Below are 14,341 nucleotides of genomic sequence, written 5' to 3' on the forward strand. Positions count from 1 at the left end.
CATGGTTAAATGTGGTCATAGTGATGCTTATATCGAACCTTCTTCATCTTTAATGATACGCCATATGGCTCAAGGTACAGAATAATATGTATTATTGATGATGATAGCATACCATTCATTGATCACTAATCCCGCCCGTAGCGCTTGCAGATTGATCATGCAATAGCAATTCCTTTCGAGTATGATCGCAGTAAAGAAGATGATCTCTGGCGTTGCATATATTCTATTGGTCTAATTTATAAAAAGTTCGCAATGAGAAAGCTACAATCACTTTCGCTTCTTTTTCTCATGTAGGGCTTTTCGTGGCTTGGAACCAATCTACGCCAAATGCGCAAGTCAAACGGAATTGCGTGATTTAAAAAGTCAAAAGTTGAGTTCTGATACAGGAGAAATCTTTTCTATCAGTTGGAGATCTTATCAAAAAGGATGCTAGAATCTATATGGTTGGACTCTGCTCACTAAACCCAACCGAGAATACCTTATAGATTATCAAATGCATTGCGATTCGTTCATAAAAATTCTACCATACTCCAAACTCTCTCAATCTCCCAGCCCTCGTTGAACTGATAAAAAACATTTTCTTTAACTTTTTTACCATTACCTAGCGTTATATCTAATCTTGCACTTATCTTTCTTTTCTCTAAATCAGTTACAATATCCAGAATTTTGAATATAGATTTAGGTATGATTAAATCGTGATACTCCAGTTTAGATAATTGTTTATCATTATGATTTATTGTTTCGGCTAAATATGGATCAAGGGTCGAACTAGGTAAGGAATTAATTGCTTTGATATATGATCTATAATGATTTTCGAGTCCGCTCAAAGTGTTGATGTTAAGTTCGGTTGACATTTCTTTTGCTTCTTCTGGGGTAGTGTCGAACAGTACAAACGAGATTTCTAAAGTTAGTATAGGTTCATACCTTCCAAAAAAACGATGTTGAAGATATAAAATAACCTACTTCCTTCCGCGTACTCATCAGATTCAGAAAAAGCGATCTCGTTGAATGATTACGTCATACCGCATTCAACTGCTGGAAGAAGCGTCTCTCTGCTTGTGACTGCTAATCCAGATTCAAACAGGTTCTTTGCTTGTCAATGACATGATAACATAATGCATGTATATACGGATAACAAAAGAACAAGGAAAGTCCGAGCAGAAATAATTATATACATCGTACAACTGAATCAGGACAAAAGCACGTTCTGACTTAACTTTCAACTCGAAATATCATACATCCTGTAATTCTTTCAATACTTTCTCGATAGTGCTGACTAAAATTTCTGAATGTTTTTCACCAAAAGTTAACATAGGTCTTAATCTAACAGTTTGTTCACCACATCCACCAATTTGAATACCATTATTTCTCATTTTACCTACAAATGAATCTCTTAGTTGTGGTGAAGTTAAATCAAATGCTAAATATGTTCCATCGCCTTCACCTCTGAAATTCATTATTTTGCCTTTAGCATTTGATGTTTCAAATAATGATTTGAATGATTTAGATAAGTTCAATCCTGTTCGTGCAGTATGTGAAACTAAATTATTCTGGTTGATTATCTTGATCATTTCTCGAGCTTGTAATGCTCTAATAGGGTCACCCTACGAAATAAAAGTAGACCGTTAGTCTTATCTTCTTTCTTGTAATGCGAGTATATGTAGGAAATCGAAGGGGGCTTACCATCCAAGTGTTATAGTTTCTATAAGGTGCATTAGGTCTTGTTTCCTTTTTATGGAACACACCAGCAGCTTGCATTTTCTTCGAGAATGTAACGAAATCAGGTTCTTCACCTTGTTGTAAACCCCATTTCTCGTGTGCCCAGAAAGTGCCTGTTGCCCCGACACCAGTTTGAACTTCATCAACAATAAAGAATGCTCCGTGTTTCTTAGCGATAAGTCTGAGTTGTCTAAAGTAATTGTTTGAAGCATGTTTATCACCTCCTTCAGATAAGATTGGTTCAATGATTACTGCTGCTACAGGTCGAGTTGATTTACTATACGTGTGAATTATCAAGGAATCAGCCAAATCGGCAGGAAAAGACGAGTAATGTAATGCTTACCTCTCAATCAATATCTTCTCATATTCCTCTAGACATCTCTTCTCTTCTGCTTCATTCTCCTTGACATGCTCATTCAAAGGATATTTGAGTTCAGGGAAAGGAGCAGCGGGCCAGTCAAATGCGGGTATATCGACCTAAAACACGCTCATCATTAGCTAGAGAACACTACCGCAATCTTCCAGACGAATAACATACTTTGTGTATAGCTTTACTTCTTGTTGCACTCAAACTTCCAAATAGTCTACCGTGGAAACCAGATTTGAAGGAAAGAACGGAAAGTTGTGGTGCACCAGGTGTGTGGTTCAACATACAAGAATCTGTACAAAATATTATGTCAGCGTTACAATACAGCAGACATGACGAAGCAAAGGCATATCTGGCTCACCCATTTCTTCTTTGGTGAATGGTACATCAGGCCCACCTCTTTCCCTTTGCCTGTAAGCCATAAAAGAACACTTGAACGCGGTTTCTAAATTTGGTACGCAATCAGTATAAGTCGAATGATACTCATTTCTTGGATCTGATCTGCTGGACATACCATTTGCGCTAGATCCACAAAGGGTAGTGATCAATTGGTCTAGCCCTTTAGGTTGCACGGTCAAAAGACCAGTTTTGATCCATTCTGTCCATTGTACAGGCGGGAAAGAACCCAATGCAGGCCTGTTCATTGCTGCTTTGGCGAATTCATCCTGTAATAGATAACCAGTGTAAGCTTTCTACACGGGAACCAAAGATCATTCAGGTCCAGTTACGAAAGGAGGGCGTAACGCGAATTTAAGTTTTATGGATAGGGCAATTGAAGTAAAGTCTACCCTCACGAAAGGAGGTTACTACCGGCTTACAGTCTTAGCAAGTTCTAAAAGAGCTGGAACATTATATCCTAAAGCTATTGAAGAAATCTGTGCAAACACATCAAGAAGGACATTCCCGTCTGCATCAACAAGGTAGTTTCCTAAATAATGATAATGATTAGCTGATAACTACGGTATCAAATATTGAGTAGACGTACCGTGTGATTCTTCATAGTTTGGTACGATTACATGAGTTCTAGGATCTTGGAAAGTGCCGATTTCGTGACTCTACAAATTTGTGAACATCAGCTTGATTACCACTTTAAATTCGCTTGAGATTACTTACAGCAGCGATACCTTTTGGTCCAGGTACTTTTTCGGTCTTGACTGATGGTCGACTAGGTTCATTCGGTATGAGATCTAACGATGAGAATTGCCTTGCACCGACAAGCTGACGACGGATAGGGGTTCTTTGAGCGGATCGAGCGACTCGAGATAGCATGGTGAGGATGACTTGATGTAGGAGTTTTTGGATGAACTTTGTCGATACTGGCTGATATATCTAGTTATATACACTCAATTGGTGGAAGCCAAAAGTCACTAATGTAATGAGTTGCAATGAAAGAGGTATAAACACGTCGTTTATTGTATTATTTTTGGAGTATACACAGCAAATGGGGAGGTGTTGACGATCCTTTTGATCGTTCAGATGATCTCGTGGTTTAATGTAGATCTATGGTGGCGATCAACAATGCAGCAAGTAGAAAGAAGAGAACAAGGAGGAAGAAGAAGAAGAAGTAAATCAATATTAAGATGATCTATCATTTATAAGTTTACTTCGATAAGGGTGGTGGTCTGATATTTCTCGGTTGTTCGGAATTCGATTATCAGGCGAGAAAAGTGATTATTACATTTAGGCGAGTTTTGGTTATACTCGTAAGCAGGAAAAGTTCGGCTGTTCCGGCTGACCTTTTTAACCTGTACAATTCTTTTCTTACCTCATAAACAATGCGATGCCCGCTTTCTTGATTCATGCATATTCAGTTGTGAAGTGAAGCGTTTTGCGTTCATCCAATATGCTTGCACGTCAGCAGGACATACAAACGGCACACAATTTGTACATAGAATTGTTGTTATCCCCTTTCTCTGACTCCATAAAGTAACTTTGTAACAGCCCAGTGAGGATGAGAACATTCGCTTCAATGAAGGTGAGCATAAAGTAATTAACCGTAATCTCAAACGATTCTCCCATCAATTGGAAAGGAACCATCACACATGATTCAAGCGAATTTGCGCAACGGAAGTAATCTTATAAGTAAAACTAGCGCTTAAATAATCAACGGCGATTTTGCCGAGATTACAATTTCATCATTGTAGGCTATCTTAAATCCGGTCTACATTTTGAACTTCTATAATTGAGAATAGAGAAACTTGAGGTGCACGTCGTCTGTTCATCATGAGATATGTGATAGGGCAGAAACAAATCTCGGTTATCTGTTCAAGTAGATTGATCGGATTTTAACGAAAACGGACCGCTACATGTCAATCATTACGTTCCATCACTTTGGTGGTATAGAGTTTCGGTTTCGTCATTTCTTGGCTTTCCGCGAATGTTATACATCAGAAGAAATGCAAACACGCATTGCACTAGCTTCAGTCCTTTGCTGCAAGGGGTATATAGTTGTTTACAAGGGGGTAATAACTTTCAATGAGAATTAACATCAGGAGATCCAATCAAGCGATCTATATAATGGTACACCTGAAAATCATGGCTCTGGGTTGTTGCTTTATTGCTACTAAACGAATGTGCTCTCTTCGCCATAAACGGATCATCCGATGTTCAATCCTGACGGAATGTTTCTCGTCGTGGGCTGTGAGAGTGATCAGGGATACACCCTGCAAATGATCGATACATGAACATACAATATTCATGCATCTTTCCGGTCTGATAGCTTTCGGACACCTCTCTTAAGTCTTGTTGATTGATCAATCGTCACGCCAAGCTACTTCACCTCTTGACCACCTTTCGGCCCATATAGCACGCTTATGATAAGTCTTTCTTGCAGCCTTAAACTCATTGATGAACTCGTCTATTGCTTTATTTTGATTCTACATGTATCGCAGACAAATGGGTTAGTTTCGTCATACGATGACAAACGATCATCTTATCAAATTGTCGACAAGATGAGATCGTACAAATGTACCTATATTGGTATGGAGGAAATCAACTCACCCTATCTCCTTGTATAGGTGTACTCGTTCCTTCTAAATTCGGTACAGGTGAATCTACTCTTGATCCAGGTATACTAGGACCAGAAGATCTACCTTCAATGAATGAAGATGCTATCTTTTCCGATGATTCATCTTGAGATGTCAAAGAATGTCGTAGTCGAAGATGAAGAAAGGAAGGTCGATTGCGCTAAATGTAAATGCATTGTATGTCAACCCTTATTTTACTGGTTGATTATTTGAGGGCAACAGAGGGTATTGTCTAGGATAAAAAAGACTTGCCTGGTATAGATTTGCTTGGGCCTTTTCAATATCCACCCATCTTCTTTTCAATCCTTCTGCATAAGCATACGATTGAGCTGTCGAATCCCGTAAAGCCAGCAATTCATCCCTTAATTCAAGGTTGGTTTCTGTAAGTTTGGTTATCATTAGCTTTATCTATCTTGACTGAGTGTTGAATTGATGAATCCAACTCACTAGCAATTTCATCGTTTTCCCTTCCCAGCTTCTCTACTTCAGCAGCTAGTTCTTTGACTTCAGGCAAAGTAAACAAGAAAGCTTCTGTCAATTCGGGCGACGAAAGAAGATCTTTCAAGAATGATGGAGGGTATTGAGCTAATGAGGGAAATTGCTGTACCAAGGGTGTAGACATTATGAGATGTGTTTATGATAACAGCGAAGGTTCGATCTCGTCCAGTGGGTGTTCAGGAAGTACAAGTGGATGTAAAGTATATATTGGAGATTAATTATGTCAACAGGCAATAGTTCCAGAGCTGCTCTACTGTAATAACAATCGAAGTTCAAGGCGCCGATAGGGCGGTGGTCGCCGCCGATGATCTTGCTGTATGTTGTTATAGCCGTGTCCGGTTGTTAAGATCAATTCAGATTCCAGAATTCACTTTGTCTCAACCATTCTCATCATTCTTTTCGTCACTCAAAAGCCTATACTCAAACATCAACAGTTTCGTTTTAGGTCATAGATCTGTAATGTTATATATATTTCCAGCATCTGGAGAAAGGTAAAGTATTGTTATAGACCAAACATACATGGGACAATCAAGGAACAGCGTTACTTTCATCCCATCGAATCTTGACGTCATTATCAACATATATCGAGAATCAGATATATCAGCTGGAGAATGGCACGTTCAGGCAACCCAACGTCAGCGACAAGCGGGTCTAGAAAAGATCAGCTTCTCAATGAGAACTTTGTTAATGAGGAGTAAGTCCATGTCACCTACGGGAACTTGACAGGATTAGTACGTATGTAGCTCGATGACTGACAAATTTCCCCCAAAACAGGCATCTCAAAGCGTTTGCATCAGCTCTTACAGTAAATGATACGCTTCATCTTGATGGAGAAGCATCACCTCTATCTCCTAGATCTCCTCCTGTTCCGTTAGATTCACCAAATATAGGTACCTCTTCTTCATCAAGATTACAACCTACAACCTGGAAATATGGTCCGGATAATGGTGCATTTCATAGTGGACCTTCAGGATCTGGGGAAAGAGTAGAAAAGTTGACAGCTACTTCGGATTTCGCTGTAAGTATTATTCTCGCTGCTTGTCATATTTGTGGAATCGTGTACTGATGCGTATCTCGTTGTTAGCCTATACATCAACGTGTTTCCAAGTGAGTATCATCCAAAGGGTAGAAGGGCAATAATTGGCTTCATGCTAACGAAAGTGGGAAAGGCGTCCTCGAACCTCTAACCAAGGCTTGACATATCATCTTATACGATGGCCGCTACTAGTAAGCTTTGTAAATGGCTTTCAATGAAATAGCACTTGTAATCTGATCATAACGTATTACTTCCGATTTAGGGCTTTTTCTTCACAATTATATACTTTGAATTCTTAACCTATGTTATTACTCGACAAGTAGTGAACGTGTTCGAATGGCTTGTAGCATGGAGAGGACCAAAAGTTAAACTTAGAAGGGCATTGAGAAATGCCAAAACATATGATGAGTGGATAACTGCTGCTAAAAACCTAGATAGTAATTTAGGGTTTGATGAATGGAAAGAAACTGAAGAAGATGGCTATTTCGATTATATCCTTGTAGGTTTAGCTGCCTTACAAGGTTCCAAGTGAATAACATCTCAGCTGACCAAATATAAAAATCAGGTCAAGCGAGTCAAAAGGACTCTAACAAGGCTACGTGCTGCTAGGGACGCTAGAGGATTGATGGACGCCTTGGCTATTTGCGTTAGAAGTAACTTTGCAGGTACGGAAAGCGTCAAAATGTACAGCGAAGTAAGTTACACTTTGTGAGCTTAATCCGCAAGGCTCAAATAGCTGATAGTTTCCCTGGAGTCCAGACCTTCTTCGGCACGAAAAGGGTGATTGAAGAACACGTCAACGAGGTTGCAACTTGCCTTGACTTTGTTCGGACTTCAACGGATGTGCCTTTGGACGAGAAAAGAGCTTTCTTCCGGGCTATCAATAAGCATTATGGTGCAAGTGCTTTGTGTCTCTCAGGAGGGGCATCTTTTGGATATTATCAGTATGTATCCTCTTTTCTCTGTTCACTATTACAGCTGAATATAGTTATAGTTTCGGTGTCGTCAAAGCTTTCTTGGACGCCGACCTACTACCAAGAGTTGTTACGGGTACTTCAGCTGGTGGTCTTATTGCGGCATTATTATGTACAAGGACAGACGACGAGCTTAGGGACTTACTGGTACCGGAGTTGGCAGACAAGATCACCGCGTGCCAAGACTCGTTTACGGTGTGGTTCAAAAGGTTGCGACAAACGGGTGCAAGATTTGACACTGTTGACTGGGCACGAAAGGTGAGTTGAATTGATGTCTTTCTAGTTGAGGAACTGTCCAAATAATCCTTGATAATAGGGTATGTGGTTTACACGAGGTAGCATGACTTTCAAAGAGGCCTACGAGAGGACGGGAAGGGCTTTAAACATATCTGTGGTCCCCTCAGATCGTCATTCGTGAGTGACGGTCTGACCTATTTGAATTTATGGCTGACGTCGAGGTTAGGCCAACTATTCTGCTCAATCATCTTACTGCGCCGAATTGTCTGATTTGGTCAGCGAATCTGGCTAGTGCTGCTGTTCCTGGTATTCTCAACCCCGTAAGTAGATGATGACCACTTCGCAATCAAAGCCATCTACTGACCTCAGCGATGCTAGGTTGTACTCATGGCGAAAGACCGTGATGGAAATGTCAAACCTCACAATTTAGGAGGGTCGCGTTTCAAGGATGGAAGTTTGAGGTAAGCTGCTAGAATGGGCGTATTGGCTCCAGGACAAGCTGACAAAGGCACGCAGAGAGGACATCCCACTCGGCTCCCTTCATACCCAATTTAACTGTAACTTCTCGATCGTATCGCAGACAAACCCGCATATCCACTTATTCTTCTTCGCTCCAAGAGGTTCCGTTGGTAGACCAGTCGCTCATAGAAAAGGCAAAGGGTGGCGAGGTGGTTTCATCCTGTCGGCCCTCGAATCGTATATAAAGTTAGACTTATCAAAACACTTCAAGGTGAGGTTGACTCCCTCACTATACAAATCTGGGCTAACTCTCTTCTCAAGGTTATACGTGACTTAGATCTTATGCCTCAACTGCTGCAAAGCGATTGGAGTGGTGTTTTCTTGCAACGATTCTCTGGTGACTTGACTTTAACACCTCGAACGTCTTTGGGGGTGAGTTTGACAATCCATATTAGGCTTTTCAATTTAATTGACGACGTATTTAGGATTGGTTCCGGATTCTGTCAGATCCGGATAGGAATCAGCTCGATCATATGCTCAAAACAGGACAGAGGGTAACTTGGCCCGCTTTGAGAATGGTCAAGAACCGGATGACCATTGAGGTGAGTTTTTTGGGCCCTTGTCCAATTTGTTTATCAGCTGACAGTTGTCTTAGCGAGCTATTCTGAGGGGCCGAACAGAAGTGCGATCCGCGATACACCGTGACCGGACTTCCAATGACGTAACTTCTCCACCTAAAGATATGGGTGGATTGAAAGTACCCGACATCGTCCCTATTGAATCTGACGTGGATGCAGGATTTGCCAGTAGAACACGTCGATCTAGAGGTACAAGAGGTAGTGGTGGATTAGGTATAACAACGAACTTTGACTCTGAAAATATCAACAATACTTCGAGTGCCTTAGGTCTTTCACAAACCACTAGGAGAAGGAGAAACGTACCGAGACGAAGGAGAGCAAGTGAAGTGTTCGCTCTTGATTCGGATGAAGTTGAAGATCAATTGTTATTGAGTACATCTCCGAGGGGTAGTACGCCTGCTATAACCACAACTACGGATAACAATAGAAGGGGATATTCGATCAATTTAGGTGATACATTGAGACATGTTAGAGCTCCTTCTTTATCAGCTTTGAGTTCACCATTTAGATCAATTAGACAATCTTCTTCACCATCACCTTTATCTGAAAATCCACCTTCCTCACCTTCAGCTTCGACATTTAATAATCAAGTACAAAGAGAGGGTAACAACCAAAATCAACCGCCAAAAGTGAAATCTCAATTATCAATTACGAGATGGTTTGGTGGTGCATCAGATTCGTCTTCTGATGAAGATAGTAATGACGCTGAAGAAGATGAATACAATTGGAGAAGGAAAAATCAAAGTGCTGATAAAAACGGTGCTAACAGTACAACAGATGAAGATGATGAAGAAATCGAAGATGAAGACGAAGTTGAATTACTTAATACTGATCAATCTCGTATAGAAACTATTCCAGGTGGTGAAAGGGTATCACAGCGTCAAATTGATCAAAATACTGCAAGTGGTCCATCACAATCTTATTCACCAAGATCAAGTGAAAATAATGATAACTCACAAGGTATAGCTAGTATTATCATCCAAGATGAATTGGGGAATACTCCACCTCAGCAAGATATCAACAACAATTGATACAATTTGATCAATCACAGCAAGTACCTTAGTTACAACGGTGCGGTATTGCAAAAAATGTTAAGAGAACAGGGATTGGGTCGATTTGACTATCGACGGGTTGTATCTGTAAGAGTAGATAGAATGTAAATAATGCTCTGCATGTATCAAGGTAAATGTCAATTCACTAACTACAACTGTACACTACTATCAAGCATAAAATATACAACCTCATATTACAGTAACGTTTAAACAGACAGCATGGCAATCTGATCTCCACAACACGCATGTGATTATGTTACTTTACGTGCTATTACTTTTTAACCAATTTTCATAATAAACTAAATTTGATTTACCTAATTCATCTAATCTATTCAAATCTATAATATTGGTATGATCTCTTACTGAAGGAGAGGAATTTGGTATGATCAAATCGTTTGATGATTTCTCATTTGAATTTGAATTGCTTGTTATATCTGTAAACCAATTTGATTGTAAATTCAAACCTAAATTTCTATTTGGTATACCACCACCACCCGTAGTACCGATAGTATTGGTTGTGAATTGTTTATACATGTTTGTCGTATTTGTTGCGTTCGTATTGTGATCAAAATCGTGGAGTGAATTATTTTTTGAAAATTTAATATATAACTGTAAATCTTTTTCTTCCACTAAATTTTCATCTTTTTCTTGTAATTCATTTGAAGAATGATATTTTGTATACCATTCATAATCATTTATACGTTTATCTAAATCTGGTGGGTTTAGTAATGCTGAAACTAAAGTTTCTAATGGATGTATAGGTTGATTGTTTGTAGGAACATGATGGTCCTGATTTGTAGTGTGATTATCATCTATAGCGGTTGAAGTCTGGGATATATTAGGTAATTTTGATGAAGAATGTATAGAAGGTGATGATCCTGGTACTTGGACTGGCACTGCCCATCTCCTAGCTGTACGACGAGTACTAAAACAGTTAATATAGATATCAGCGTTACTGTAAGCGAGCATATATTTGGGTTTGAGTAGAGCTCACGATGATTTCGACATTGTCGGCGAACCCATTTCAGTTGGTACACGGGATGAAAAGGGACTAGCTAGCATCTCATTTTTAGGTTTCCTGTGAAATCACCAGTTTCATTATCAGCTATATGCTCTGACTAAGTATTACTATCTTGCTACCAGAAGGACCAGTGAACTCACGCATGGAACCGTGTAGTGGAGTTCATCGTGCTATTTTATGACATGTCGATATTAGCGATGACAGCTTTTTTGAGCATATGGTAATAATGAAAACTCACAAAGCATATAATCTCCCAAATTGACTCAGTATATGGGGCTTATAGTATTCCCTGTATATCTGATTAATCGGTGCTAAATCGTCTGATTTGGGTTCGTCCAGATGCGAAGGGGTATACCACTGTTGGTAATTTGGTCTGGCTAAATCGTATTTTGGGGTTGAGGGCTGTACACCAAGCTGTACATAGGAATGAAATGGCGCACAAATACGTTAGAAAATGCAATCAGGCAATGATACTGGGACAACTATATATTGTAGTCTCACGAAAAGGTTTATCGCCGATTGCTTATCCGCATCTATAAGAAGATTGTAAGCTGTTTGACATTCTTGAGGGGTTGTTAGATATCTTACCGAGCATAGAATTGTTGTAGAATCGCCTGATATTTTCTGTAAGATCTACTCAGCTTCGTTTGGGCAGAGTGTGCATCTTTTGGAAAGCTGCTTACCTAGCAAGTCCCGAGAATGACTACTCCATTGAGCAGCTTTGACCCTTCTATAAGTATCAACCCTATTGACCAAAGCACTTCCGGTATACTGCCATGCAAGGGCTATATGGGTCGTCAGCTATGATCATGATGAGTTGCAGGATGAGGTAGCTAAACCTACTGTCACCATGATCATGATACATTTCTGTCAAAACATCTACCGCATCGCATGAGAATGGTAGATGCGGTGTTCCGATAAGACCTAAAGCGTAAAGTTGATGCCCAAATGCTCGTTTTGCAATTGCAAATTGAGCCGCATTCGTTCGATCTAAGCAGTCCACGCAGTTCACACGAAGTATACCGTGTTGTAATAAAGGTTTGTCACGATGAGGTCCAGTTCTGGATGAATATGAAGTGAGCTTTATGCACGGGAAGTTTTTGATCTTAGTAAGCCGACTTACCCTACTTCGTTTCTTGCTGGTCCACCATGGAAGAAGTTGGTAGCTTGTAAAGCTTCTTCACATATATCTTCAAGAACTCCCATGACATCTTGATGCCCACTGTAAACCATATCAGCTGATCTGAATTAAGGGGTATGGCAGCTTACCTTTTAGCAGCCTGAGACATATCCCAAGCTATATAATGCATCTTCTTCCCTTCCGGTAAAAACTGATTCAGATATTCTACACATTGTCCATACTCTGCTAATAATTTGCTCTCTCTAGGTACAGTCTCACGTGCCTTGATGAGATTTAGAATGAAGATGGGTGCGCCATATCGACCTAGTAGATCGTCGAAGTGCTTGGCAGCAGGTGTGTAAAACGGATCTTTGATGGTTACTGGTGGAGTAAAATTAATATCAGTAAGAGTGGTATTTACGGACAACTGCTGACTTACTCTCGATGGGTGGTCTTGGCGTCATTTGATTACTCTCCTGATGCCACATTACCGGAATACTACCTCGGTACTGTACAAAACTAGTATATGCTCCATATCCAGCGCCGTAATCAGACACTGGATGTATATCATCCGTTCTACTCCGACTACCGAATGAGGTCGCTAAAGGTTCAGACACACTATAGGTCTTGTTAGCTCAATCGGCTTTACAGCGGCTGTTCAGCTAACTTACATTTGCTCTGTCTCGACTTCGTTAGCGACATGACCCTATCTCAGAGTAAGCTTGATAGTCTGTAAAAAGGGGAAGACTGGGACCATGAAAGCTTACATGTTCATTGGCACCTCTAGTCAAGAATCTAGCTCCAGCATAATGTCTAGATCGCCTTGCTATCAAAGTCAAGTAAACAGTTCTGGTAAAGACATTGATTTCTGCAGGGACGTTAGCTGCATTGCTCTTGAGGTAGCGACAATCAGCTTACTAGCTTGATCCATGAAGCCATATATCAATGGTAGAACCCATTGACTCCTTCCTTTTGGATCTTCTAAATCGAAAGCTGGGGACAGGAGATAATGGTTCCACATAAACCTAGTATTCCATCGTCGTTCTTCAGGTGAAACGGTTAGATTGGTCTGAAGAGAGTTGGTAATATCGTATGAGTAGCTAGGTATGAACATCAATATCCAGAGTAATACCAGATCATCAGATTACATACGAAAAGTAGAAATTCTTGGTCAGATCGACATGTTGGAAGGTATGCAGCATTCTGTAAATTCAATGGGTCAAGGCTTATTGGATAAAGACAAGGGTACCCGATCAGCTCACTTGGTCTCTTGAGCTGTACGTTCCGATTTACTGGCTATAGTGATGAGCTATGAGAATGATGTCAGTTATTATTCAGCATATGCATAGCTGATGACTTGCAGTTGTTTCATCACAATGATAGACTGATCAAACGAATCGTAATTAGCTGATTCTGCACTGACAGTATTTCTAGTCACCAATCCAGAAGGCAAAAAGCTCACTATAATGACCACCTAATAATCCTACGACAGACCGCTTCGTTATCAAGATCAAGTACCATCCTGCAGTAAATTTGACAAATCCAACAATCCCGCTATTGGTATCATGATCATCAGTCTATACTTTCAATCATTTGAATGTGTATAGCTCGCCACAGAAAGAGCGGAAGAAAAGCCACCCACTGAAACTCCAATACCTTCTCTAGACCTCCTTGACTCTTATTACCATCCTGTACCATACGTAATAGCAAGTCTAATTCGCTACTATCGTATACGGTAGCATCTTCAACTACGCTCAATATTGTAGGATCGGTACGATCTATCTTGAGCACCCTGTGCGTATCTGCTGTGGACGCTGTTATATAGAATCGACTAAGCTTAATATTGGTTAGCTCAGTCCCGATACCTTAGAAGGAAGATAAACTGACCTTTTCGTCTCAAACAAGGTAAATTTGGAAAGTGAGTTTAGCGCATAAGGATTTTCGTGCTCTTCTGGCTCAAGACGATCTTGTTCGGGCTCAACAGCCTCCGAAGCCATCTCGGCTGTTATAGATTGGGCCTTTCGATTTGTTATCATATCTTCGAGAGTTGATACCTCTTTGAACAGGTGACGACTTAGTTCTTTCGCAAGGTTGTATTTCGAAGAAAGATGCACGAATCAACAATGGAGAAATCCAACATTGAGATGGGTGGACGGTACAAGTGGAGGAGGTCAAAACATCGACGACGCGAAGA

At 40.3% G+C, this 14,341-nt stretch overlaps 5 protein-coding genes across 5 annotated transcripts; 1 reads left to right on the forward strand and 4 right to left on the reverse strand.

Annotated features, from left to right (window-relative positions):
• Nucleotides 1-509: 509 nt before the first annotated feature.
• On the reverse strand, nucleotides 510-854 carry L201_007931 (uncharacterized protein; the record flags this gene model as incomplete). Its single annotated transcript, XM_066223633.1, has 1 exon — nucleotides 510-854. One exon carries the CDS (start codon nucleotides 852-854, stop codon nucleotides 510-512), a length of 345 nt encoding a protein of 114 aa, XP_066079730.1.
• Nucleotides 855-1,232: 378 nt separating this feature from the next.
• On the reverse strand, nucleotides 1,233-3,355 carry L201_007932 (4-aminobutyrate aminotransferase; the record flags this gene model as incomplete). The annotated part of the gene is made up of 9 exons (XM_066223634.1): nucleotides 1,233-1,604; nucleotides 1,684-1,996; nucleotides 2,063-2,196; nucleotides 2,258-2,379; nucleotides 2,448-2,531; nucleotides 2,601-2,751; nucleotides 2,905-3,014; nucleotides 3,072-3,141; nucleotides 3,200-3,355. The coding sequence occupies 9 exons, from the start codon at nucleotides 3,353-3,355 to the stop codon at nucleotides 1,233-1,235; spliced, it is 1,512 nt and encodes a 503-aa protein (XP_066079731.1).
• A 1,484-nt stretch (nucleotides 3,356-4,839) lies between these two features.
• L201_007933 (uncharacterized protein) lies at nucleotides 4,840-5,734 on the reverse strand (the record flags this gene model as incomplete). Its single annotated transcript, XM_066223635.1, has 4 exons — nucleotides 4,840-4,962; nucleotides 5,087-5,272; nucleotides 5,365-5,492; nucleotides 5,560-5,734. 4 exons carry the CDS (start codon nucleotides 5,732-5,734, stop codon nucleotides 4,840-4,842), a joined length of 612 nt encoding a protein of 203 aa, XP_066079732.1.
• Nucleotides 5,735-6,221: 487 nt separating this feature from the next.
• Nucleotides 6,222-9,985, forward strand: L201_007934 (uncharacterized protein; the record flags this gene model as incomplete). The annotated part of the gene is made up of 15 exons (XM_066223636.1): nucleotides 6,222-6,304; nucleotides 6,385-6,628; nucleotides 6,695-6,717; nucleotides 6,780-6,837; nucleotides 6,909-7,145; nucleotides 7,212-7,340; nucleotides 7,406-7,590; nucleotides 7,641-7,878; nucleotides 7,937-8,034; nucleotides 8,084-8,177; nucleotides 8,236-8,318; nucleotides 8,374-8,587; nucleotides 8,638-8,748; nucleotides 8,802-8,918; nucleotides 8,972-9,985. 15 exons carry the CDS (start codon nucleotides 6,222-6,224, stop codon nucleotides 9,983-9,985), a joined length of 2,928 nt encoding a protein of 975 aa, XP_066079733.1.
• A 282-nt stretch (nucleotides 9,986-10,267) lies between these two features.
• L201_007935 (uncharacterized protein) lies at nucleotides 10,268-14,144 on the reverse strand (the record flags this gene model as incomplete). The annotated part of the gene is made up of 20 exons (XM_066223637.1): nucleotides 10,268-10,931; nucleotides 11,001-11,084; nucleotides 11,168-11,197; nucleotides 11,266-11,441; nucleotides 11,529-11,560; nucleotides 11,616-11,651; nucleotides 11,711-11,812; nucleotides 11,871-12,088; nucleotides 12,151-12,249; nucleotides 12,297-12,528; nucleotides 12,587-12,765; nucleotides 12,819-12,853; nucleotides 12,915-13,015; nucleotides 13,066-13,247; nucleotides 13,300-13,350; nucleotides 13,410-13,456; nucleotides 13,509-13,531; nucleotides 13,610-13,701; nucleotides 13,790-13,978; nucleotides 14,035-14,144. The coding sequence occupies 20 exons, from the start codon at nucleotides 14,142-14,144 to the stop codon at nucleotides 10,268-10,270; spliced, it is 2,682 nt and encodes an 893-aa protein (XP_066079734.1).
• Nucleotides 14,145-14,341: the final 197 nt, after the last annotated feature.

The sequence above is a fragment of the Kwoniella dendrophila genome, chromosome 11 (assembly GCF_036810415.1).
Source record: "Kwoniella dendrophila CBS 6074 chromosome 11, complete sequence".
NCBI lineage: Eukaryota > Fungi > Basidiomycota > Tremellomycetes > Tremellales > Cryptococcaceae > Kwoniella > Kwoniella dendrophila.